Source organism: Haliaeetus leucocephalus, unplaced genomic scaffold (assembly GCF_000737465.1).
Source record: "Haliaeetus leucocephalus isolate CR32 unplaced genomic scaffold, Haliaeetus_leucocephalus-4.0 Scaffold722, whole genome shotgun sequence".
Classification (NCBI taxonomy): domain Eukaryota; kingdom Metazoa; phylum Chordata; class Aves; order Accipitriformes; family Accipitridae; genus Haliaeetus; species Haliaeetus leucocephalus.
This window is the reverse complement of record NW_010973158.1, coordinates 1726514-1753614: the sequence shown is the minus strand read 5'-3', so window position 1 is coordinate 1753614 and position 27101 is coordinate 1726514. Positions and strand designations below refer to the sequence as shown.

At 38.8% G+C, this 27101-nt stretch overlaps 3 protein-coding genes across 7 annotated transcripts in view; 2 read left to right on the top strand and 1 right to left on the bottom strand.

The window, feature by feature from the left end:
* LOC104839959 overlaps nucleotides 1-315 on the top strand; it is a 775-nt gene extending 460 nt beyond the window's left edge. The window contains exon 2 of the mRNA XM_010580589.1: nucleotides 10-315. Coding sequence (XP_010578891.1) covers nucleotides 10-315 — 306 coding nt within the window. The remainder of the gene's footprint in view (nucleotides 1-9) is intronic.
* Nucleotides 1-16069, top strand: part of PPWD1 (peptidylprolyl isomerase domain and WD repeat containing 1) — a 16429-nt gene extending 360 nt beyond the window's left edge. The window contains exons 2-12 of one of the 3 annotated variants that reach the window (XR_775196.1): nucleotides 794-896; nucleotides 1592-1692; nucleotides 3566-3686; nucleotides 6204-6651; nucleotides 7231-7421; nucleotides 7914-8103; nucleotides 9497-9678; nucleotides 13816-13897; nucleotides 14465-14647; nucleotides 15334-15492; nucleotides 15700-15774. Coding sequence is in view for 2 of the 3 variants with exons in the window: in XM_010580529.1 (XP_010578831.1) it covers nucleotides 841-896; nucleotides 1592-1692; nucleotides 3566-3686; nucleotides 6204-6651; nucleotides 7231-7421; nucleotides 7914-8103; nucleotides 9497-9678; nucleotides 13816-13897; nucleotides 14465-14647; nucleotides 15700-15843 (1698 nt within the window). In the remaining variant the exon portion in view is untranslated. Of the gene's footprint in view, nucleotides 1-130; nucleotides 241-793; nucleotides 897-1591; nucleotides 1693-3565; nucleotides 3687-6203; nucleotides 6652-7230; nucleotides 7422-7913; nucleotides 8104-9496; nucleotides 9679-13815; nucleotides 13898-14464; nucleotides 14648-15333; nucleotides 15493-15699 lie in introns of those variants that run through there. The other 2 variants (XM_010580530.1, XM_010580529.1) reach the window with 2 other exon arrangements.
* A 2034-nt stretch (nucleotides 16070-18103) lies between these two features.
* The window catches only part of TRIM23 (tripartite motif containing 23), a 28401-nt gene continuing 19403 nt past the window's right edge, over nucleotides 18104-27101 (bottom strand). For all 3 annotated transcript variants that reach the window (XM_010580524.1, XM_010580526.1, XM_010580525.1), the window contains exons 8-11: nucleotides 23294-23423; nucleotides 23066-23176; nucleotides 21506-21630; nucleotides 18104-21160 (exon numbers count right to left, since the gene is read on the bottom strand). In XM_010580524.1, the coding sequence (XP_010578826.1) occupies nucleotides 20981-21160; nucleotides 21506-21630; nucleotides 23066-23176; nucleotides 23294-23423 (546 nt within the window). In that variant the 3' untranslated portion in view covers nucleotides 18104-20980. The remainder of the gene's footprint in view (nucleotides 21161-21505; nucleotides 21631-23065; nucleotides 23177-23293; nucleotides 23424-27101) is intronic.

Sequence of the window (27101 nt, the reverse complement as noted above, 5' to 3'; positions counted from 1 at the left end):
GAGGCGTAGGCCGGGCACGCCGTGTTTCTTCTGCTCCTTCTCCCGGAGGAGGCCGGCCGGGAGGCCCCGCTTTGCGGCGCCCGCACGGCTGGAGCCGTGCCGCCCGCGGCGGCGGGGTCTCTGCGCCGGCATCGCTGCCCCGGGCCGCGGGAGCAGGAGCAGGCTGCGGGCCGTGCTTTGACACACGGCCTTTACGCCTCCGGCACCTCGCGGCGCTCTGGGTGTCGTCGTAACGTAAACGTGAGTTTGAGGGCGTTCAACAGATGCGGTTCCGTGACAGATGGCACCGCGCGGGTGTTAACGGTTAGGATGTAGAAGTCGGAGGCAAAAGTAGAAAATCAGATTATTTTAGGTGGCCCAGTTAAACAACGAACTAGGTAGGTGCTAGCACCGAGAATTTAAGCCACGGTACCTGCGTGGGACCTTGAATCTCTGAACAGCAATAGGGATGCATTTGGTTTTGGAAGAAAGTGAGGTGTGGGTGATCTGGTTTCTGGCAGTAACTTTAAAAAGTGTTGTGTTGAATTTTTTTCTATGCAGTCAGAGCCACGGTAACAGTTGCTTTAAAACGGGGCATCTTTATGGGTTATGGCAGAGTTTGGGTGGCTTTAGTCTGCCGCGAATCTCTGAGTACAAAGCCACACTGGAAACCTCCTTCATTAGGTTTGCACAAAATCCTAGTGTAGTCTTGACCAAAATGGGAGTAAACTATTCAAGCGTAAGGGAGAACAGAAGCTAGATGTACCTTTATGAGAAAAAAAAAGTTCCTGTTTTTTCTTTTTATTCTGTTTAGTTCTTGAATTTGAACACGTCTACCTTGAAAATCTACCGTGTGCTTCAATGTATGAACGCAGTTACATGCACAGAGATGTCATTACACATGTAGCATGTACTAAGTAAGTGTCTTTTTTTTTTTCTACTGTATCTCATTGTCAGAGATGTATTTTTGTATATGGTAGGAGGTTTCCACTGTAAAAGTTTAATAATGGAAAGTTACTGTGTCCAGAAAACTAAGTGCAAAGGAAAGAAGTGAGATAAAAATTGTTTAAATAGACTAAAAGAGGATCTTAAAATCCTTATTGCAATGTGCAATATATGCGGCGACTGAATTAAGTGCTCAAGCTATCTGTACAAGATTCCGTTTATTTCACTAAAGGATCAAACTTATATATGTTTCAACAAAGATCTAGAAAGAACTAATGGCATACAGCCAATACTACTAACACAGGAGCGCATGTCTGGCTCAGCTGGGATGTTTGCCAGTCCTCAGAACAGTTAAAGACAAAAACATTCCATACACATACTCATGATTGTCTTCAGCCACATCTTCCCAGGCATACACTGGGCCATCCTCCGACCTGACCTTGTAAAACTAGTTCTTCAAAGGCTTGGCAAACAGGCAGCACAACAAATTCTAACGGTTCACTCTTGAAAAAAAAAGCCAGGTGTTCTGAGCTGCTCCCACAATATATGTTTACAATTCATTCTCTGCACAGCGTTAATTACAGTGCAAATTACTTCCTGCTGTGAAAGAGCATAATGTGTGTATCTTTTTTTTTTTTTCTCTGTTATTTTTCTTTTGTAATTGTAGGACAGATTTTATTATAACAGCCAGTCACGATGGACATGTAAAATTCTGGAAAAAAATAGAAGAAGGGATTGAGTTTGTTAAACACTTCCGGAGTCACCTAGGTAAGAAGTTGCTTTTTCTTCTCTAAAGAACGTCGCTTTTTCCTCCCCTTTGCTCGTAGTTGTTTGAAGAGGGAGTGCAAATAAAGAGGAGAGGCGTTCTGGAATTCATTTACTGCAGTCAGGGATTAAATGACATCTGCCTGTCTTCCTTCATTCCCCTGTCCTGTTGCGTTTTGCTCCCAAACTGCAGGAGGGATAGGGTGAGAATAAAACGTAGGACTTCTCCTGCACAGATCCCCTGCATCCTTTGCATTGCCTTGTGCCCTACCTGTGGGGAGAACATCTAGGACATGAAGAAACTGTCTATTTAAAAATAAGTGAACAAGGTACATAAAATCCACAGAAGTTTAAAAAGATGTGACTTAACATAAGGTTACCTTCATCCCTTATGTCCTGGTTTCAGCTGGGATAGAGTTAATTTTCTTTCTAGTAGCTGGTATGGTGTTGTGTTTTGGGTTCAGTATGAGAAGAATGTTGGTAACACACTGATGTTTTCAGTTGTTGCCAAGTAGTGTTTATTCTAAGTCAAGGATTTTTCAGCTTCTCATGCCCAGCCAGCAAGAAGGCTGGGGGGGCACAAGAAGTTGGGAGGGGACACAGCCAGGGCAGCTGACCCAAACTGGCCAAAGGGGTATTCCATCCCACATGATACCGTGTCCAGTGTATAAGCTGGGGGAGTTCGCCTGATGGGGATCACCACTTGGGAACTAACTGGGCATTGGCTGGCGAGTGGTGAGCAATTGCCCTGGGCATCACTCGTTTTGTATATTCTAGTCTTTTTATTAGTAGTATTGTCATTTTATTAATTTTATTATTACCATTATTGGCTTCTTCCTTTCTGTTCTATTAAACTATTCTTATCTCAACCCACGAGTTTTACTTGTCTTTTTCCCGATTCTTTCCCCAATCCCACTGGGTGGGGGGGAGTGGGTGAGCGGCTGCGTGGTGTTCAGTTACCGGCTGGGCTTAAACCACAACACCTTATCTTTTTCTTTTTTCCCCCTGCAGGATGGAAAAAAAAATGGTTATTTTCATCTAGAATTATTGCAGCTGTAGAGTAAATTCTACATCATTGTCATGATTATCAGCTGAATTGCAATTAAGAATTAATAATTTTAACCCAATTTTCTGAGTTAAATACACACAGCTCTTCTGTACTATGCTAAGCTTTAAATAGGCTGCACAGAAAACAAGGTTCTCATTGCTATTAGAAGTGATGATATGCCTGATGGGAAAAAAGCAGTTTGAGATGCAGATACATGTTACAATAAGAAAAATATGTAATAATAGATAGTAAAAGTACTGTTTCTTTTTAGAGTTAGAAAAAAATGTTATGGTGGGTTCTTTAGCTTCTCATTATATACAGAAACAAAATGTGAGAACAAAGCCTACCAAGAAAAAATAAGTATTGTGAAAAACTTATGGAAGGCTCAATTGCAGAGTAGTTTTGAGTATTATGTGTGTTAATAGCAGGACTGTAATAGACTATAGAGTTCTGCTTCTTTTTCTGTTTTGAGATGCAAGGTGAAGAGCACATAATTTTTCACCATATCATAATGTTGTTCTCAGGTTTTTTTAAATGAACACTTTAAATGAAAAGAATTGCAGTTATAATCTTTCATTTATGTATATGGTAAAGAGTTCATTGTCATGTACATGATGCTAACATCTGTGTTGTCTGATAAGACAAAGTGTTGTTTTGTGAGGATTATTTTTGTTTGTGTTTTTTTTTATTAGTCAGGTAGTTTATGTCAAAAAGGTGGAGAAGCAGCTGAGAAACAGGTTTAAACCTCTGTAGGTTTTTTCCTGTGGAATATTGAAAAGAAAGATGTCCCTTTCTTGTGTCTTGATAGCATGTTAACTTTTTTAATAGGTGTTATTGAGAGTATTGCTGTTAGTTCAGAGGGAGCGTTATTCTGTTCAGTTGGAGATGACAAAGCAATGAAGGTGTTTGATGTAGTCAACTTTGATATGATCAACATGCTGAAACTTGGGTAAGTTACTTAGTTCCTGAAAATGTTTGTTTGGGATTATAAATGGGAGTTATTTTGCTAAGAGGTAAGTCAATAATTTGGGGTTTTTGAGTCCGTCCGTGTCCCCCCCCCCAATCAGATGAAGCTGAGTAAGTTGCATTATCCAAAATGCATCCAGTGGCTGGGGACTGCCTGACTGAATAGAAAAACTTATGACTCTGTATGCACAGTACATGAGTGGAGTAGGTCTGTGCCTTTCCTCAGTGTCAAATATTATGCACAAAGATGTGATGTTTCTCAGAATACTTAGTTAGCTGTAAGTTTTTTCTGTTATTTAGCACTGAATTTAAAAATGATAGCCAACTAGTAGTTCCAGTAGAGAAGGAATTTGGCCTGTATATATTATCTTATTTATTGTCATAGGGATAGAAATTTCCTTCTTCTGTTAGAAAGAATGTTGTTGTTTTCCTTAGTCTTGCTGTTGTAGGATTTCTGTAGTTATACAGAATGTAGCTAAAGAATCTGGGAGAAATAGGAATGGATATTATTGGAATTATAACAATACCAGAGGAAAACAAGCCCCACACTGTTACAAGGGTAAATTTGGAGGGTTGGAGGATTATTGAATGCTGTACCAAGAATGGTAGAAATACTGATGTTTCCATAAGCCTTTTATAAACTACATAAGCCTTTATAAACTACAAAAAAAAAAAAAAAGCTTTTCAGAATGCCTATATAAAACCTTATGTTATCTGCTTTGTTGATGGTAGTTTTAGTGTCATCCTCCAGATAATGTACTTAGCCTATAGGAATTGATTGTCTCTTGGCTGTCTGCTGTGGAAAAATTCCATTTAGCCTTAGTCTTTTGTTTTTGCTGGTCTTTTCTGCTTAGCAGCCCTGTATTGGTAAACTTGGTAAAATTACAGGATGAAAAAAAAATGAATTTAATATTAAGAAAAACTTAATTTGATGTCACAATAGAAGGTGCTTTTTTTCTGTTTGAGAATTCAGGGAAAACTGAGATAGAATTTAAATCTATTTTGCTTCAGGGATGCCCTGAGAATGCTACCTATAACATTTTCCTATAGTATGTTCCCTGATTTATCTTTAAAAAGATTTTTTTTTTTCAACCTCAGTAATCAAGACCCCCCCTCTCCCCATATATTTTTTTAAGCGATAATTGGGTTTTACCTGAAGTGAACTCTTTAATGAAGAAGAGAACAGTATACAGCTGTAATATAAACAGCATCCTGAATAGCCTTTTAAAACTTAATGTTTGTTGCTATATCTTCTGCTTTACTGTTTGTTGAGCAGATAGTTTCTGTTGATGTGCCTGAGAATTTTTTCATGGCTGTTTGCTCAGGCTTGCAATGGTTAATGTAGAATCATAATTTCTGTGTGGTCTTTCCAGGTCACATTATCTTGTGTTGTCTGCTTTGATAGGTATATGCTGGTATATTGCAAGGTTGATTAACTTTGTCCCAAATTTTTCAGATCCTTTCGGTTGTACCTAATCTATATAGTGTGGCTATCTGCAAATCCCCATGCTTTATGCTTTCATCAGTGATCTGGAGAAGGGCAGCTATTTCTGCAGAAACTTTGGATAATGATTCATAGATCAATAGGACATCTTATTTATTTATTTATTTATTTATTTATGTTTTGATTCTTTTCTTTCTAGTGAACCTGAGACAAACTTCTGATTATGTTTCTCTTTATGAAAATCTTTACCAGACAGGCATTGAAAATCCAAATTATTGGTGTCTGTCATTTGTCAGTCCTTCAGTGTCTGTTAGTTTGATTTGTGAAAGGTTACTAAACATGAGTTTCCTATGGAGACTGTGTAATTTCCTTGTGGTCTGTCATTTAGTTTCTGAATTCTGGTTCTTAAAGTCTTTGGTTACAGACTTTTTTTAAAAATAGGTGTATATTATTGACCATGTCTCTAGCTTGTTTTATTTGTAGAATATGTTTTTGGTAGTAGCAAATGGGTTCCTTCTTAAATGCATTCAGACCGCTTATTGAATATACGGTGATTGTCTTAATTTTACTTACATCTCTTTGGGGGGGTGGTTGTTTGTTTGGCTTTTTTTTTGCAAGACTTAGTTGAACTTTTCTGTAAGTATATGACAAAGGTGCAGTTGTCTTCATTTCCACTGAAGCATTAATCACTTAACAGAAGGAAGAGAAATGCTGTTGAGTCATAGAAGTTGAGTAGTAGTCATTAATGCCACTGGTGCTATTGAGCTGGATTTCCATCGTTACTCTTCTTTTATACCCACCTTCTACCTTTGCTTTCTATTACAGTGTCTTTATAAAACAATATGGGGCTGAGCCATCCACTAAATTGTGTTGCTTGGAAAAGCTTGGTTATAACACTGTTGAATTTTAGTAAGACAGATATTAGCAAGACTAGTAAATAAAGTTCAAAATTTGCTTCTGATATTTGATTGCAAGTTTATAGCATAACTCTATTCTTATCTAAGTAACACCAGTCCTTATTTCTTTTTTCTTTTCTCCTTCTACTCTTTGTTGCAGCTACTACCCTGGCCAATGTGAATGGGTATATTGCCCTGGAGATGCCATATCTTCTGTTGCAACATCTGAGAAGAGCACGGGAAGAATATTCATATATGATGGACGAGGAAATAACCAGCCACTTCATGTTTTTGATAAACTCCATACATCCTCTCTTACTCAGATACGGCTGAACCCTGTCTACAAAGTAGTAGTGTCTTCTGACAAATCTGGAATGATTGAGTACTGGACTGGTACTCCTCATGAATATAAATTTCCCAAGAACGTGAACTGGGAGTATAAAACAGATACTGATCTATATGAATTTGCTAAATGCAAGGCTTACCCATCCAGTATAAGTTTTTCACCTGATGGCAAGAAAATGGCCACTCTTGGGTCTGACAGAAAAGTTAGAATTTTCCGTTTTCTGACGGGGAAGCTCATGAGAGTCTTTGATGAATCTCTGAGTGTAAGTTTGGTCTTGCTTCTCTTTTTTTGAGGCTTTTTCTCTACTTACTTGAATATATTTACCAGCACATGCACTTAAGTTATCATCTGTTTCTAAAGCTGAGCTTCATTGCTGTATTTTTCTTGCAGAAAAGGTTTTCAGTGTTCTCTTCCTTACCTCTTGGAATGCTTTACCTCAGAATTAATTCTGACTCATTTATGTTAGTTATGCAGTGAAACTGAGTTGTTGATCTTCATCTGTGTTTTCATACTGCTAGATTTCTTTTTACTAGAAAGCAATTATGGAAAATGCCCATTTGAAATAACATCAAAATAATGAATTAAATTTGTCATCTTCTAAGAACTTTGTTAGACAGCTACACACTTCCCTTTCTTTGCTTAAGCCTAGTACTACAACATGCCTATTGGGTCATTAAAATAAGGAGAGTGTTACTTGTATTTATTTTAATTCCTCAGTTAAGTTTGAGTGGAGTAGTCTCACTTGAGTTCTGTATTTTCTAAGCATGTGAATCAGTGTTTTGCTGGATCAAAAGTTTAAAATATTTTTATATAATAGATTTGTTTTTTCTTTTTTCTGTAGATGTTTACTGAACTTCAGCAGATGAGACAGCAACTACCAGACATGGAGTTTGGTCGACGTATGGCAGTTGAGCGTGAGCTGGAGAAAGTGGATGCAGTAAGATTAATTAATATAATTTTTGATGAAACTGGACACTTCGTTCTCTATGGAACAATGTTGGGCATTAAGGTCATAAATGTAGAGACTAACAGGTAGGTTCCAGCAACACACATTGAGATAAACATGTTTTTTCAAAATCTGTAGTCAGTCAAATTTACAGTGTATTTAAAACTTGATATGACTGTGGGGGTGTCTAATCTTTTGTTGTTGTTGTTGTTGTTATTTGGGAGCCTTACATTAGATACTTCCATGCTTAGTAATGAGTTGTTGCAGTTTAAAGTTTAGGAAAATGAGAAAATATGACAAGCATATTTGTATTAAAAGTGTGTAATCAGTTCATCTCTGCCTAACTGGATGTGTTAACACAAAGTAAATGTGGATCATGCAGTTGGGATTTTATTGCATAAGGAAGCTGACTAGTAAATTATGTAGCAAGTTTGAATAGAGAAGCATCATAAAAACAATTAGTAAATTATTTTGTGGGGGTTTGGGGATTTTGGTTTGAGTCTTGCAGTCAGAAAGGAGACATTGTCTGACTGTGAGCTGCTAACAGTAGTTACAGCTTTTTACATCTTGTACTTCAGGTGTATTCGTATCTTGGGAAAACAAGAGAACATCAGAGTGATGCAACTAGCTTTGTTCCAAGGAGTAGCAAAGAAACATCGTGCTGCAATCACTATAGAGATGAAGGCATCTGAAAATCCTGTTCTCCAGAATATCCAGGCAGATCCAACAGTAATCTGCACAGCTTTTAAAAAAAATAGGTTTTACATGGTGTGTGTGGTTTCTGTTTAAATAACTTCAGTATTGTATTGATGTTTTCTCTGCATTATTTTTTATTTTTCTTCTTGCACCTTTCCAGTGCTTTTTGTCTTGGGTATTTGTGAACACAACTTTTCCAGAGGAGTCCCTTTGTGTTGGAACTATATTCTAGAATTTTTAGCTTGAACTAGCTATACATTGACTAGGAATGGCTTTGTAGTCTTCAATTTTTTTAATTTTTGTTGAAGCAGTTAAATAAACTTGGGTGGTTTTGGCTGTCTAAATTATAGTTCTGTGAGAAGGGTATATGCTTTTGTTCTAGCTGAAAAAAAAACTTAAATAAGAACATGTAAAAAGCCTAACCAGATCTTATACTGATAAAGAACCAATAATTAACTGTATAAAATATGTAATAAAACATAATTATATTCAGAGCAGCATCAGGACTCGGTAGCGCCAAGTACATTATGGGCAACTAACTAAGACAGGAGTCATCTTCCTGTTCACAATTTAGATTTTAGGTGAGGTGCAATGAATAAGCCAAACAGACAAGCAGTTCCGGAGTAGTTAGTAGTTGATCAGGGTTGTGATCACCACAGAGGTTATAGAGATTGGTCCATCTGTTTTGACTTGTGCTTGAATTTGATCATGTTTTCCATTGGAGCAAGATAGTATACTTTCTAAAGCTTGGTGTGGTTAGTGTGTAGTATATAATGGAATATACTACTCTGAACAATTTGACAAGTGAGGAGGAAAAGTTAGATGAAATCTGGAAACATTACTGAATGTTAGAGAAAACATGACTGTATGCGTGCAGAAAGATGAGTGATTGTCATTTGATATGTAAGTGTATTACTCAAGCGGATGCTTGTGTACTTGTGTATTTATTGTGTGTTTTCCTGTAAGTACTATAAAAATTAGACTTCTGAAATTTTGCCTGTTTTGAGGTAAGTTTGCTGTTTTTCTATAGTTTTATATTAACGAAGTATTCGAATAAGAGGTTTTAGTTCGACTTTGTAGTGAAACTGAAAGTTTTGTGATGAAACCTGCCAGTTTTGTCTGAATATAACAGAACACATTGATATTCTCCTCTCTTCTTTTGAAGAAAAGATTCTGAACTACTGTGGGCTTTCTGTTGAAAAGGGGAGGAAGTTTAGAGATAAGAGATTATGAAAAGTTACTTGGATTTGCATGCAGTTGTACTAGCATTTGTGACTGTGGAAATGCTGGTAATGCACAACACTGAAATGCAAGGACAGACTGTCTGTGAATTCCTACGTTTCAAATCTATGTGGTTGTTTAGCAGGTTGAATAATCGCATTGATATCTTGGGTGCAGAGCAGTGTGTAAGATAAGGGAGAAAAAGAAAATCAAACAGTTAACCTTCTGTTCTTTTGTTCTTCAGTTTACTAAACGTGAACCAGAAGATACCAAGAGTGCGGATTCCGACAGAGATGTATTTAATGAGAAACCTTCTAAAGAAGAGGTCATGGCAGCCACTCAGGCAGAAGGTCCCAAAAGAGTTTCAGACAGTGCCATCGTCCACACAAGCATGGGAGATATTCACGTCAAGCTTTTTCCTGTTGAGTATGTATTCAGTAGTTTTTTCTGTAACTTTGTTTTTCCTTCCTTCTGTGCTTTTTGGTGGCAGTCTCCAAGACTGACATTTCAAGCTGGGTATAATCCTTTTCTTCCCCTTTTTCTACTGTCCTTGTTTCCTGACAGTTTCTTAATACATCAAGCTAGGAATGTGGCTCTTGACTAACACAAATAAAGTAGGTAAAACCAGGTCTAAATAACAGTTGGGGGCACTGTTGTTTTTTTCGTGATTTCTGCTTTTATTTAATTATTGGTTCAGGGGGTATATTCCTTAACTTTTGTTCTTTCTCTAAACCACAGATGTGAATAGGTCATGATGCCCTTCTGTGTAAGCTACATATTATTGTAAGGCAGTGCTGTTTGATTCTGTCTTGAAAAACAAGGCAGCAGTAGATTTGGTAGGAGGTCTGTATAAGCCAGAGGAATAGTGGTTTGCAACTTCCAAGTGTGGCCATTGTACTACATTTTATGTTATTGCAGCTCCTTCAAGAGCAACATAAAATTTATACTAGCATATAATATTAGTGCTGTGTATATCCAAAACCAGGCATATAACTGAAAAAGAGTTTTATGCATGACAGTTGCTGAAGTTATTGTGTCACCATATCTCCTTTGTGATGCTAATATAAGCAAAGATTTTGTTATGAAACAGTAAATTTATATAATATATTATGTTACTGTACATTGAAACTTAAACCATTTAAGCATAGTCCATATTTCTCCAAAAACAAATTCATGTTTTTTCATAAGCACAGGTAAGGCCACACAACCTCAGTTCTGCTCTGTAGGGCTGCTAGTCTTTTACTGCTCTCTTCGCCAGTGTCTCCTTGCATCACACCCTAGTTGCTGGAACTCATAATTCTAGCATATAGGTTGTAGTAATGCTACAGCCCTAGCCAGTGACTGACAGGCAAAGCTACATTATTTCTGACTTTTTTTTTTTTAATTCACATGCCCATGTGTCACTATATTTGCATGCATAGTATTGCTAGGTGCTTCACTGCAATGTTTTGTATGCAATTTTAAATAAAATACAGTATTATCAGGCGTGGTTATTGTTAGGTTTGTCCTTTCTTGTTCCAGTATTTCCTCTCAGCTGAGATTTAAATTTAAAATCTCATTAAGATGAACATGATTAAAAATTCAAAGAAGAGCGTATAGGATGTAGCTTTGTATGCCCTTTAAATATTTGGCCATGTGCTTGTGGAATAAAGTTGTGAATGACTGTGTACCGCTCAGCAGGAACTGGGACTATAATCTTGTCTGTTCCATTAGTTATGCCATTGGCACTCTGTTTCATGAGATGATCTGGAGTATCACTAAGCCCAAGCTCGTGTTCCTTATCACAGCTAAAGTAACTCTACAGCTATGGACTCAACTTCACTGTTTTCTTCTTTGCTGGGAAAATATGTGTGACTGCGTAAGCCTGTCAGTGTAGATCTGCCCTGGTGTCATGACCCGGACTGGACAGACCAGGGAGTCGTGTTGAATTCTAAACTTCCTTGGGCTAAATTAAGGTGAAATGACACCAAATGATCAGTTGAGCATTTTATTTATGATGGAAGCAAACTGAATTTGGGACGCATAACAGCAGGTGGTGTGGTTTTTCACAACAGGAATTGGCAGGGAACTACCTCAGTAACCTGTGTAACCCGTGGTGACCTTATACATCAGTTCAGGGAATAAGGAGATCCCTCCCCTTGGGTCAGGAGGTTCAGAGCAGACTGTAGGGTTTAGGGATTATTCCGTGTGGGGCCCGGATGATAGAACACCAATATGATGATTAAAGTCGTCCCTTTATTGAGCTTAGCCGATCATTTTTATACAATTCTCTAAGTTGTTTAGAAGCTTTGATTGGCTGCTGCATGCAAGCATTTGGTGTCCACGCGCAGAAGCATAAGCGGCGATTGGTTACATCGATACTGTCCACGCGCACAAGCATAAGATAGTTATACTCACTTTGTACATGCGCATAAACACGGGACATAATTGGCTGTGTTAATTAGAGCATGCAAGACTTTGTCTTAGTCCAACTGGTCGAGGTAAGCCCCTGAATTGACGTTGTTTGTGCCAAATTCCCTTTATCGTGGAATGTGCACCTGTGTTTTTCTAACTGGGATCTTTCTTTTTCTGTCTTCTTGTTTATCCTGTTCAAGGCCTTCTAAAGGTGTCTGGAATGCTTTTGCGACCCTGAGCTACTTTTAGGCCCAATAACTAAATTCCATATAATTGAACCCTACAGCAGACCCCCTTGCTTTCCAGACTCCTCCTCAGAGAAAAGCCCAGGGGTGGCTGGGTCCATTCCTAGTCCCAGACTTGGTCAACGGTTTATGTCGGAAGGGATGAGGTGTAGGGATTGTGGAAAAGGAAAGAGAAAGGAAGAACAAGACAGGAGGAGAAAAAGGAAGAGAGAAGGATTTCACTGGCCCTGGATCCAGTGTTGGTCTAGTGAGATGAGGGGTCCAGTTCCAGTGGGCTTGCACACATGGGCTTCAGTTTGTGTCCTTTCATCATCTTTTCCCCTCCTTTGGGCAGGCACCCGAACTCATCAGGCCAGTTAGGTGGGTGTCATGATCAGTTTGTGAGCCTTTGGCTTGGGGGTCGCCTGGGGAGCAACCTCCCCCTCCCTGCAGACATGATCTTTTGCCATGCATGGTGAGATGTTCTGCTCAGCATACCCAAAACAGCATTATCAGAACAGGGAGCTGTGCACCCGCTGGCACGCCCTCCCCCTCCTGTTGCTGCTGTCCGGCGCTGATCGGCTTCTTTTCACCTGTGGCTCCTTGCTATGCAGTTTTCCACTATGCAGAGTTAGTCCCTAAGCAGAACTTGCACCACCACAATGTTTGAGACATTAACTCTTTCAGTCTCTCACACCTAGTTACTAACCCATTTTATAAAACTAGTGGAAGAGCTATTGCAAAGAATTTTCACTCTGGTAGCAAATCACTCAGAAGTAAAAAAAAATCAAGTCACAAAGGTGAAGGGGTTGTTTGTTTGGTTTTTTTCTGCCTTTTTATTCCATCAACAGGAATATTCCACCTCTTTACCCTGCTTCCAAGCAAGGTTTGTGAGTAGTTTCAGAGGAGGATAGCTGACTTTGCTGACTGCAAGTTCTATAATATTAAAACATCATGTTTTCAGATTGTACTTCTTGTATGGAACATTGGACATCTTACATATATAGCTTAATAGAATTATAGAGATAAAAGAGTGAACAAGTTTCTGCTTATGGAGTATACACTCCTTAATTGATTGTGTAAATAAACTATGTAAGTAGAGAGCTGGGGAAGGAACATCTAATCAGTGGTGCCTTGAACTAGGCTTTGAGGAAATAGATTTGGTTCCTGACTGTCATGGTGTAAGGCCAGCCAGCAACTAAGCACCCCACAGCCGCTTGCTCTCTCCCTTTGTAGAGGGATGGGGGAGAGAATCAGAAAAGTAAAAGTGAGAACATTCATGGGCTGTGTAAAGACTGTTTAATAGGTAAAGCAAAATCCACGCATGCAGGCAAAGCAAAATAAGGAATTCACTTACTGCTTCCCATGGGCAGGCAGGTGTTCAGTCATCTCCAGGAAAGCAGGGCTCCATCACACATAACAGTTGCTTGGGAAGACAAACACCATCACTCCAAACATCCTCCCCCTTCCTCCTTCTTCTCCCAACTTTATATTGCTGAGCAATGGTGTGATATGGTCTGGAATATCCCTTTGGTCAGTTGTGGTCAGCTGTCCCAGCTGTGTCCCCTCCCAACTTCTTGTGCCCCCCCAGCCTCCTCGCTGGTGGGATGGGGTGAGAAGCAGAAGAGGCCTGGGCTCTGTGTAAGCACTGCTCAGCAATAACTAAAACAAACATCCCTGTGTTATCAACGCTGCTGCTGCCTTCCAGTGTAATTGTGCAACTTTGTACTCCTCTCATGTTTGTTTGGGGTTTTTTTTGCTCCAAGCACTGGGTTTGAAGAGGTGGGGATTTGTTTTCTTCTTTATTTGATGAAAGCCTTTTCTACAGTGTGCTGAAACACTGTTCAATACAACAGGATCTTAGTCTCAGTGGAAATCTGTATGGCTTTGCCCACATACAATTGAATATTTATTGTAGCCTGTATTTTCTGTTACATGATTTTAGGTGCCCCAAAACAGTGGAAAACTTCTGTGTGCACAGCAGAAATGGTTATTACAATGGACACATATTTCACCGTATCATCAAGGTAACTTGTAAAATTTTTTTGTTGTTGGTGGTTTAGATAATGTACCTTTGTGGTCAGTCCTCTCTGTTAAGCCTTTTATTTCCCTTTTGCACAAATGATTTCTGGAATCGCTTCAGACTTCCCTGTAAAGTCTGAAAAACTCTGAGGTTCTAAACAGCTTTATCACTTACTGGAGTGCTGCAACTGACAAGGTGGAAGAAATCTGAAAATTGAGAGAAAGATCAATTGTGGAATCCTGATTGAATTAAGATTTTGTTTAATGTCAAAAGGCTTTTCTTGTAAGGCTTCTTATTTCTGTTGCACCAGAATCAAGCTGATACAGCCTAAGTGTTTGCAAAAGGTACAGAGAGTCAGGTTTCTGTCCTCCACTAGCAGGAACAGTGAGTAAGCTTGTTTTATTTCACAAGTACTCAATTATGACTTAAAGAAGCCCTGAATGCTTTGTACCTTATCCAAAGCATCTTAACACTTTTTGTTGAAAGGTTTGAAGTAAGTTGGAAAAAAAAAAGTCACCTAGCATAAAACATGTTCTATGCAATGATGTAATAACATTTAATTTCTACGCAGGGTTTCATGATTCAAACTGGTGACCCAACTGGTACAGGAATGGGAGGTGAAAGTATTTGGGGAGGAGAATTTGAAGATGAGTTTCATTCAACTTTACGACATGACAGACCATACACACTCAGCATGGCGAATGCAGGACCAAATACCAACGGATCCCAGTTTTTTATAACAGTAGTGCCAACTGTAAGTAATATTAAAAGCTCAGTTTAAGGCCTGGGATGCTAATTAGATAGTAAAAATGTATTTCTTCTGATGGAAAAAGGAACACACTAGTACTATCTAAATAATATTTTCCTGTTATTTTGCAAATAAATGTTGCACAAAACAACATATACTGTGTAGGCTTCACAGAAGCCGTCCTTTAAGAAATAGAAAAGTATTTTTGTCAGTTGTGATCAAGAGGCCTTTTGCCTTTAACTGGAGTAAGGGCAATGTCAAATTCTTAGTAAATCAGACATGTTTGCAATTGTGTATTACTAGAGTATTTTATATTAATGTACTGGTTTAAACTTGATGGAAATCTAGCTATTGCTTAGATTATTTGAAGTTTTTTGATATGGTGCTAGGATGACTCCTTAATATTGCCTAATTACAGCTATACAAAGAAGCCATTATTCAGGTTTGAAGATTTCCTTTGATCTGTGTACAATTTTGGAGCCAACAAAGAAGTTTTGGTATGCGAATCTAACAGATGCAAAACAAATCCTTAAACATAACACTTATAGAAATTGCATTCTTATAGCACTTATTTCAAAATCATGTGTCTTTTTAAAAAGCACCCATCTACCACAATTTTGAGGCTTATTAAGTTATATCAGGGCCTATATTCAGATTGCTAATTGGGCATACTGTATGTGTGAACTCAGTAGTATTCTGGACTGGCACTTAGAATTCAGCTGTGAAAATACCATGAAAGAGAGACTGAAACAGCATTTCTGTGAACTGAGAATACATGTCAAAATTAACTATGAAATGCTACTGCATTGCTAGAACTTGACCTCTAGTACTTTAAGAAAACAATTGAAAAGGTGAGTTTAAATGCATATGTATTAGCTGCACTTTAATATTTACTTACATGCTAATATTTACATGATGTTAAGTTTCATAGTCTGAACACAAAAAATGTATCCATGTTCACTTATTCTAGGTCAGTATCTTTCTGGTTTGGTACCTAACCTACATGCTGCTTTCTATTTTAATATTGTTTTTGTTTCTCCTCCTGTGCCCTTAAACAGCCGTGGCTAGACAACAAGCACAGCGTGTTCGGACGGGTGACTAAAGGAATGGAGGTTGTTCAGAGAATCTCAAATGTAAAAGTCAATCCCAAAACTGACAAACCCTATGAGGATATCAGCATCATCAATATCACTGTGAAGTAAGCCAGGAGTTGAAGGTTCCAGCTTAAGCAGAAAAAACTTGGCATGGTGGGACCCAAAAAGGGACCTAGAAAGAACAGAAACATTTTTGGTAATTCCTAGATGTTAAGGAGTGCCAGGACAGAGCCATCACCAGTTCTACTATTTTTAATGTACCTAAAGTGCCGCAAGTCTGTATTTCTGGTAACTTTGTATTTCAAAGTAAAAACATCTGTATGTTTCTTACAAAGTCTATTGTTTTTCTTGTTTCTCCTCTATGCAAAACTGAAGACAAAAACCCACATGATAATGTTTATAAAATAGGATCAGGGTATAGTTTCTAACTTTGCCGTGTTTATTTTCACCTTTCACATCTAATTCTTTTCACAGTACTGAAATGTTTGACAGAGGAAAAGGTCCTCTGAGTAAGATCTTCAATCATAAATATGTTCATCAAAACTTAGATTAAGTTATGATACTGTTTGCTATGACAACGTATGTTAATCTACCTCTGTCCTTTGAAAAATGGTTCTGTGTGTGTCTTCTGTGTCCAAGAGCAATGATCAGCTCTTGGAATGCCAGTGTGTAAGGTCCTGTGCAACTTGTTTGGCATAGCCAATAATGTTTTTTTTCTTTCAATGTTTGCTTTCCCATTATTTTAGCCTAGGGAGTCTGTTTCTGGCTTCATTTGTACCCAAAGTCCTAAAACCAGTACTGTCTCTACTGAAATACTTAGTTTAAATTAATGATGGCATCATCTCAACTGAGCCTATGTCAGGTGTTTCTGATGCGGTCCTCGATGAAAGCTCGGACAACTTCTCAAGCTGTTGTGAATCTGGGGTGTTGTGGTTTAAACGCAGCCAGTAACAAACCACCACACAGCCACTTGCTCTCTCCTCCCCCTGCCGCAGCCCCAGTGGGCTGAGGAGGAGAAAATACATAGAAAAGCTTGTGGGTTGAGGTCAAGGATAGGGCGGGATCACTCACCACTTATGGTCACAGGCAAAAGACAGGCTCAACTTGGGGAAAAAAACAAAACCAATATAATTTACTACCAATCAAATCCAAACAAGGATAATGAGAAGTAAAACCAAATCTTTAAAACACCTTCCCCCCCAATCCCTCCCTCCTTCCTGGGCCCAACTCCACTCCCAATTTTCTCTACCTCCTCCCGCCCAACAGCGCAGGGGGATGGGGAATGGGGGTTGTGGTCAGTTCACCACACATTGTCTCTGCCGCTCCTTCCTCCTCAGGGGGAGGACTCCTCACTTGTCCCCTGCTCCCGCATGGGGTCCCTCCCACAGGAGACAGTCCGACTTTCACAAACTTCTCTGGCATGGGTCCTTCCCACAGACTGCAGTTCTTCACAAACTGCTCCAGCGTGGGGTCCTTTGCATGGGCTGCAGTCCTTCAGTCATAGACTGTTCCAGCGCGGGCTTTCCCACAGAGTCACAGCCATCTTGGGGGGCATCCTCCTGCTCCGTTGTGGGCTCCTCCCCGGGCTGCAGGTAGGCATCTGCTCCCCCGCTCCCCTCCATGGCCTGGGGGGGGACAGCCTGACGTCTCACCACGGGCTGCAGGGGCATCCCCTCCTCCCCTGCTCCTCCTCCCCTCCTTCCTCACTGACCTCGCTGTCTGCAGAGGGGTTTCTCTCACATCCCACTCCCCTCTCCACTGCAGGTTTCCCCTCTTAAATCTGTTCTCCCAGAGGCGCTATCACCATCGCTGATGGGGTTGGCCTTGGCCAGAGGCTGGTCTGACTTGGATCCAGGGAAGCTTCTAGCAGCTTCTCACAGAAGCCAACCCTGCAGCCCCTCCCCCACTACCAAAACCCCACCACACAAACCCAAAACATGTGGCTAGGTAATGGTCCTGTTGTTATGTTGGATAGTTAAGTCTACTCCAAATACAGTAACATTAAGTTCAACTGTTTATGTTCACATAACACCAGGACACTCATACAAAACGCAGAAGTTTACAGTTCTGGTAACTTCATTCATGAAATGAGACATGATGCGTGCTAATCAAATTCATTCCCTCAAAAGCTGCTACCACTAGGAAGCTTATCTTGAGTGAGATAAAGGGATATCTTCAGGATCAATAAGAAAAATTCTACAGTAAGTTAAATGTAGCACACCTCTATTCTGAGATGACCTTAAAAAAAAAGACATGTTTATAAAAACTCATTCTCAAAGTTTTAGATACTTTTATTGAAAATAATTCATTTTCTGGGCAACTCAAATTGCAGCAGCTCATGAATTGTTTCCACTAAAAGAACCCCTTCTTTCAAGAAATCTTTACATAACATCCACACCTACTCCAACAGTTCAGAATAAGAACTATCTCAGAATAAAACCGTCATGTATCACATAGTCCACAATAAATTTGAAGGTAGCATACAGTAAGACCATATCAAGTGATAAAACATTTTTCAGTTAGCCTAGATGTACTATTTTTGAGCTGAGATTCTTTAAAGAAAGCCACAACACAGTCACTGGATGTTATATTTACTCACTTGCACAATTAAGTCAAAATCCTATGAAAAGTTATTCAGTCTTTTCAAATAATCCTCACAGTTAGTAATGCTTGAGTGAGTTCTAGTTGAGGAAATATTCCAATTACACACTGCATATGTCAGTACACTAAAAACTAAAGTTCAGTGAAACTGGTGAAACAAGCTTAAATTTATAACAGAAGCAATTTATATGTAGTATTAATTTATAATACAAATAAACCTCTTAGTGTACTGGTTTACACTGAAGAGTTCACAGATGAATGCAACACTTTCACAGTTACTTCAAGTCATCTTAAATAAATTCCATTTAAAAACACTTTTATGGTAGCATTCCATGTGTCACAAGCAATCTTCTGTACTCAAAAATATGCATGAGTGAGAATTTTTCTTCTGCCCTCAAATGTAATGTTACAAAAAATCCAAACTGGTCACCCTGAACATTTTAAAGCAATAGAACTATTCCAAGAGGCATGTATAACTGAAGTATAAGCCAGCTAAAATAAAATTACAGAATCAGGATTTTTCTAAAGAATGCATGTCTTCTCTGTTAAAAATATTCCACGAAAAGGTATCTACCATGCTTAGTAGAACTTGTTCATATTTAAAAAAAAAGCTATGAAGGGACAGTCAGCCCTAAGTAGGTCTGGGACTGCTCTGCAGTACAGGCTAAGCAGATGCTCAAGTCAGAGCAGCCAACTGTCTATTGTGCAAGAAGTTACAGGCTGGGAAGGATGAACAATTTTTAGTTCAGTAGGTGCAAGAAAACACCTTTCACTCCATTGTAAACTATTTCCAAATTTATCAGGTTGTCTGAAGAAAGAGTAAATACTCCTTCTCAGCACCTACGTAGGCACTGAAACCCATTTCACAAACATTTTACTTTAAAGCTTAGCGTTCTTTCAGCTACTATTCCAAGTCATTAGACTTGCTGAATCTGAAACTGCATTTAACACCATTTACAGGAAATTTAAGTAAACAAGAGAAAACTACAAATAAGTGTCATCATGAGGAAGTAGTTACCTTAACTGCTTCCTCTTGAAGAAAAGTGCAAATGTACTGAATTATTTGTTTATACATTCTTGGCTTTACCAAAGGTATGTAGTGAGAAAACATCATAAAATTGGTAACATGACAGTAAAAGCCAAAGCCACAGATAATGGGGTACATTTTCTTTGCCAGGTGAAGTTCACAGCTCTCACAGGTAAACACGCTTTTCAGTGTGCTAAAAAGATCTACCCATCTGTGAAACAACCCTGCTCACTTCCACTGCCTGGTTCTCCTGATTAACCTTTACTCCAGTAAGAAAAGTGATGATATGCAGTTTTGATCTATTGGCCATGCTCTTCATAGGTCCTCTCCTGACACGAAGAGGTCCATGGCATGGCTTCTTCAATTGGCAATGGCTGTCTACTTTAAGAGGAGGGCAGAAGATTTCTGCTGTACATACCAGACATAAAGTTGTTAGCAGAGTTGCATGTGCAGCGGAAAAAGAGACATCACTAAGTCGTTGCAACCTTCTCTGAATTTAAACAGCACTATACCCATATTTCACGGGTTTGTGAATGAGCAATCTCTGAAAATAGAGGCATTGGTGATAGTTCCATGTAGAAGATACAGTAAGAATTGAAAATCTAATTATGGAAGGTTTATATCACATTTTACCATCTGCTCTTCTAAGTAAGAGTTATAATTAGTGTACACTGCTTTTACATTGTGTTATTTAATATTTTAAGGCCACCACCTTAATCTGGAAGCATGACTTCTACATAACAGTACATAGCTGGATTGACATTACACCACACTACTTCTTTAAGAAGTTGTTTGATTTTTTTTAAACTTCATTTGACTTCTTGAGGAGTAACCTTAACCTCTAACAGCAGATTATGTCCTCAAGCACGCACAAAACACTTTCACCCCAATATCACTATAGTCTTTCCATAAATATTTTAGCATGTGTACAGTTAACAAAAAAACCCAACTCCTCCCCCTCAACCAGAAAAGGAGTAGCTAAACAATGCCACAGCCCCCTAGCCCTGCAACACTGTTCCCCATTCTCAGATTTCTTTGCTCAGCTATGCTGCCTTCCGGTAACAAACAGGGAATAAATAATGGGGGAAACATTTTCTTTTTGTGGTGTACTGGCATGTAATTTTCAATGCCACCTTTAGATAAATGCATTCTTTAGATATTAAAGAGTAGCACCATTTATTTTGGACTAATACAGCTGGCTACTCTAATAACTTGAGATGGATTCTATAATAGTTTCCTGGGAAAGTATTTCTAAACCACTCAAAAATTTTCTGACACCAATTAACTACTTTAACCTTGTTATAATTATTAGATGAACTCCAATGCATATTTTATCAGGGAAGAATTTAAATTGTAACACCCTAATTTCACCAAAAAGAATTTAAAGGCACCCTTGTAATGAGCCCATTCCATTACTTGTATCAAATTTCAAAAACACTGTAATAGCACAAGTTTACTGAACCAGTTATCCGATCTAGGATAAAGGCTTATATTTTTCTGTAACCACCAGGTTAAATAAAGTCCCCTCTTCAGACAGCAGACCAGGCTACAACATCCTGAATCGTGCAAACAAAACAAAAGAGTAAACTACAACATTAAATTGCAGCTGCTGTAAAATTAAGCCACATCCAGGACACCAGCAGCCACTAACTGCCTTGAAAGCCAGTCCAATCCTTCATAAAGTCCTGTACCACTTCGGGCATCACAACCCTGAATATACCAGCTACGGCCACAGCAGAGTTTGTGGAGACTCAGCAGTTCTGTGATTTCTTCCACTGAAAGTGCACCTGCTACATCCTGCAACAGAATCAGATACAAAGACTCAATTATTCTTCTGTATTATGTTTGAAGCATTTTATTTTCAACCAATGGCTTAGACTGAAGCTCCAGATCACATAAAAGCTTTCCAAACACAAAAGCCAAATAAACCAGTTACGCATTTACTACTCGTTACCATAAAACTGGTTGTTGAGTTTACTAAGCACTCTACCATCACTTATTCTGCCAGCATTAAACATAAGGAAAACATCTACATTTTATGCTTTCCGCATTACCATTCCTACCCATAGCAGAGGGTTCAGAAAGCTGGAATTTGATACACAAACTGAGGAAAAGTAACAGAGTGAAAAAAATGGCCAGTACCTGTTTATTAGCAAAGATCAAGAGCAAGGCATCCCGCAGTTCCTTCTCTGTTAATAATTTTGCAAGTTCACTGTGTGCTTCACTGACCCTGTCTCTGTGACTGCTATCAACAACAAACACCACCGCTATGAAATAAAGAGAGAAATGTTTTACACACGTTTAAATATAAACTCTGTAAAATTAGCTTTTAACTTACACAATTCTTTTTTTTCTAGGAGTATTCTATGTGAAGTTTCTCAGCAGTGCACAACTTCAATTTCAAATCCAGGAGGACTGAGAAATGCCTTACATATCTCTATACTTTTGAGAAAAATGTAGAATTAATCCTAAAACGGGGGAAAAAAAGTCTGCTTTTTGCCTAGTCTAACATAAAGGTTGTGATATTTTAACTATTTAGGTCTAAAACCAGATTTACTATGTGTGGATTGAGTATCTCAGTTTAAACCACTTCTTGATCCATTCATACTCAATCAACTCCATTTATACACAATCAACTGTTCCAGTTTCCATTAACTGGCTGTAAAATCTACAGGTTCAGCCAAATCAGCACAGCTTCCCTCAGCTACAGACTACACAGTCCAGAGAAGATTGCCATGGACCTGACACAGCAGCAGTAGATTTTACTATCCACTGCAGAGAGTAACCAAGATGCCAGAAAGACTAGAGAGTCAGGGAGGCAGAGCTAGAGGACAGAATTTAAACTCATGTTTTTTGCAATGAAAAAATCCCAACAAAACTAAACAAAACTTAACTGCAGTTATGCACCAGGTTAACTGCTTAGACTTTCTCTCTGACATACAATTCTTCAAGGGAGACATCATTCCATGCTACTGGCGTTTACACAGTAAGTTTTAAGAGAACAACAGAAATCCCCAAATACAATTTTTAAGTTTGAAAAGATGAAGAATTTAAAATCTTTAAATTTGCAATGAAGGCTGAAATAATGCATGAAGTTGAGCACATAACTGATGTTTGTCATTCCTAAGTATTTCAGATAATTCTGAATGAATTAATGAAGAGGAACCCCTTTCTAATTTGGAAAACAACTATGGACAGCATGAATTTCTAAGTTGGCACCATTTAGATCAAAGTTTTCAGAATCAGTAACCTAGTCTATGACCAGATATTACACTGCAATAGCAAGTCAGATGTTACAGAACTTTGCAGAATTTTTTAAGTTGCTAACTAAAGGCTCCTAAAGGCTGAGTGTTTTCCTTTCAAGTGCTATTTAAATTTCATACCTGGCAAGTACTACTTCTCACTATGCAAACTTTGGAATGCTGCACCTTGTCTGTTGTCAGCTATAACCAGTTTAACAGAGATTCTAGTTTTGTTTGGCTTCACAAACTGTCTGATGGATTTATGGAGAACGTGCCTTTATCATGCAGCAGACACTATGACCAACTGGATTAAAATTTCTTAGCTCATGAATCCAGCAGCTGTACTTCGCATTAGATGAACAATTTTCTACTGTTATAAATTATTTCTATTAATAAACTTTTTGGCTCTGAAATACAAGCTAGAAGACAAAATACAGTTTAAAAGTTGTATTAATCTCACCTTGTGTATTGAGATAATAATGTTTCCACAGGGGCCTCAATTTGTGCTTCCCTCCTACATCCCAAATTGTAAACTTCAAATTCTTGTATTCTACTGTTTCTACATTAAAACCTAGAATAAAAATATTAAAGTTTTATAGTCTTGTTCTGTATGAATATAAAATAATCAAATTATACATGTAAATCAAACATTCAGAAAAATCATTACATTTAAATTGCTGCTACTAACCTATCGTTGGAATTGGCTGCATGAATTCATCTTGCTTTAACTTAAACAAAATAGTTGTTTTGCCAGCTCCATCTAATCCTAGAGTCACAACCCGAATTTCCATTTTTGGTCCAATATGTACCCTGTTGTCCTGGAAGAAACAGCATACACAAAACAAGAGCAAGTTTAGGAAATTCAAATTAGAAAACTCTTATGTTTTAGATACTTATCTTGTCACTATTTGTAAAGTGATTAAATAGATGGACTCCAAAAATACAAGACACAATCAAGAATCACCTCCAGCAATAACATAAACCAAAATACCCAGTAATCTCTGTCATGAACCTGTAACTTCTGCCTGCGTTATCACATGCCTTTTAGAAACACAGCCAATCTCATTCTAGTATGTCTATACTTAATAAAATTTCAAATTCTTTCATCAATCTGGCTCAAACCACATGAGGAATTGTTCATAGTAATCAGTTAGAATTCTCTGACCAGAGAACTCTCTGTTGGTTTTGTAGCTTTTCCACTATGTTTTGTCACATTATGATGCCGCCACCTACAGAACTATTTCCTTGCTGGAGGCTCCATAGCTACGCCTCTTCACCTCAAGCCACTTCCAATCCTTTACCACATTAAACCAGCAACATTATTAGCATTAAGCAGTAATCTGATATCTGAAGAAAAACAAACAATGCCCCCCCACCTCAAGTCTTGCTTGAAGGCAAGGAAGGAGAATCAACTTCCTATTTGTAGTTTAGACAAAGCTACCACGAGTATTGAACAAGCTGATGCTAACAATGCAGTCAAGTGGTATTACTAATATAAAGCAGCAAACCGTAAATTGTAAAATAAACAACATAGGCTAAGATTACTAGGTACCCCCGAAACATATTTTGATGTACTTAGAAATGCTACCTTGATCAAATACCAGAGTTTCAATCATCACAACTATGTGGCAATACATTGTTTCCTTGCAAAATCCAGACAGTGCTGTGCTGGGCAAGCAATACACAAAAACCTGTGTCTACCCCACACAGCTTTTCATTTTTTTCTTGCATTAGAAATGCTATTTACTGAGTGCAAAAATGCTACAACCTCTCCTGGTACAAGACCAACGTGCACCAGCGTGACCGGATATATAAACACCTACATTAGGTGACTTGAGATATACACACATACACACACACAGGATCCATTATATAGCTGGATATATGTCATCATGACATGCAACTCCATTCTCCCCTCTGTCACAGATGAAGCAGCATACTGCCAGAATAATCAATACAGATGAATTCAATGACCTTATGCTATCGTAGTCTCCAAAGAGAGTAAACACAGCTCGAGAAACTGTTTTCTAAAAAAAAGTAATTAAAAAATGTTGCAAAAACCACAATGCAAAAGTAAGCAACACCACCACTGTAAGTTTAAGAGTCAGGTCAAAGGTCCAGCTAATCTAGCATGTTGTCTGAAACCAGGTAAAGATGGATACATGCAAAAGTAAGAGACAAGGAAAGCACACAGTGATAACTGCCCTAAACACCCTCCCTGAGTCAAACAGCTTGCAACTCATGGACTTAGTGAGCCAACAGTGCGGTTTCTGCAACTAACTGATCTTGATGTATTATTCATCTATGAATGTGTCTGTCTGCTTCTTGAAACCACAGACATTTAGGGCCCAGAAGATCCTTGGCATAGAACTCCATAGGCTGTTTGTTGTGAAAAAAATGACTTTGTTTGGATCTGTGAAATAAACTTGTACAGGCTGAGCAGTTTCAGCCCTGCAGCTTTGACACTACACAAGACAGATGCTCCAAAACCAAAAGACTAACAGAATATTTGAGATTTGGAAAATAAAACATTGAGACTTATTTGCTTTTTAATAAATTTCTTCTAAGTTCTAGATTTCTGGATTCAGAGCTGAAGTTGCCAAATTCAGTGACAACATTGCAACACAGCACATTATCAGAAAGGGTTATCTCCTTCTGAAGAAGAAAAACGTGTGGGCAGATTCTTGACAAGCATGTCAGCTGGAAACATACAGGCAAAGAGAAAGAACACAAAGAAGTATGCAAAAGGCACTGAAGAATATAAAAAATGCCATGCCTCCAGCACCCTTTTCACACTCAAGCCTCAGTTCTGATTTTGTCTAAAATTTCTGGGGATGAATGTTCCCAGTTCTTCTCTGCGCCTGAAAGGAAGGAGGAAGGAAAACAGGCAGCTCTGGATAGAACTGCTAAGTTTATAGTTTTCTTGCTGAAGGCAACACCCTGGCTATGGCCAGAGCTTGCTGATAGTCAGCCAGTGTGCTGGTTTTAGCTGGGATAGAGTTAATTTTCTTCATAGTAGCTACTATGGGGCTATGTTTTGGATTTGTGCTGGAAACAGGGTTGATAACTCAGGGATGTTTTAGTTACTGCTGAGCAGTGGTTACACAGAGCCAAGCCCTTTTCTGCTTCTCACCCCACCCCACCAGTGAGGAGGCTGGGGGGGCACAAGAAGTTGGGAGGGGACACAGCTGGGACAGCTGACCCCAACTGACCACAGGCATGTTCCAGACCATATGACATCATGCTCAGTATATAAAGCTGGGGGAAGAAGAAGGAAGGGGGAGGACGTTTGGAGCGATGGTGTTTGTCTTCCCAAGTAATCGTTATGCGTGATGGAGCCCTGCTTTCCTGGCGATGGCTGAACACCTGCCTGCTGATGGGAAGTGGTGAATGAATTCCTTGTTTTGCTTTGGCTTGTGCACGCAGCTTTTCCTTTACTTATTAAACTGTCTTTACCTCAACCCATGAGGTTTGGTTTTTTCTTTTCTTCTGATTCTCTCCCCCTTCCCCATGGGTGGCGGGGGGAGTGAGCAAGCGATTGTGTGGTGCTTAGTTGCTGGCTGGGGTTAAACCACAACAGCCAGCCTGGCCGTGCTCTCAGGGCACCACCAGAAGCACCAGTCACCTCTACAGCTCCCATGGCTAGAGGGCAGAGGCAGTGCTGGCCCGTGCAACTTAAAGCATCAGAGAACGATTTCATCATCTCCTCATCAGAGGAGATGAATGATTCTGTCAAATTTAGCCATCCTGTTGCAGTTTGCTTTCTGTAAGTTTTAGAGTGAAAACAGGTTGTTCTCAGTATGTTTGTACTGTCTCAGAAGGAATCAAAATGCAATCTGTGATGGACACCAAATTTCCACTTTTTGTGTAAGCAGTTCTGTCACCTTAGGAAGAACCTTGCAAGAAAAGTTCTAACTCAGAAAATAATGTATAGCACCTGTAATACGAGTCAGAAATAATTGGCTATTGATGATCACAGCTAGAAACTGACAGATGAAAAAAAATATCTCTGCATCAACTATACCAGCACCTTTAATAAAAAATGTTATTTAAAAAAATCTGGCCAGTAAAACTCCTACGTGTCTGCATTTCTGGCAGGTGCATAACTTGACAGCATACTTAGAAACAGGTAACCTGTGATTTCTGTTTAAGTAAAACTTGGTGTTTTCTTAAATCTCAATACAGAAAGTGCAGAAGAAAAAAATCACACAACTGTGATCTCTTGGGTTTTTGTCCTTGTCCTTTATCTTTGTTAAGAATTTGTTGACATGACAAAAGCTGTATATAGCTTTACTTAAAGATAGTGTTAAGTGCTTTCCCTCTGATAGATTACTGTCTTCTAGGGTACTCTTGGTGTTGGTAAGGGTTAGCAGTTTCCCATACTTGCTTCAACAATGATGGATAAGTGCTCTTTACTACCTCAGGTACTGTTTTCTTAATTATTTTCCCTCTCCCCAGTATGTACACACAAATACTTAGGATGACGAATTGCTATT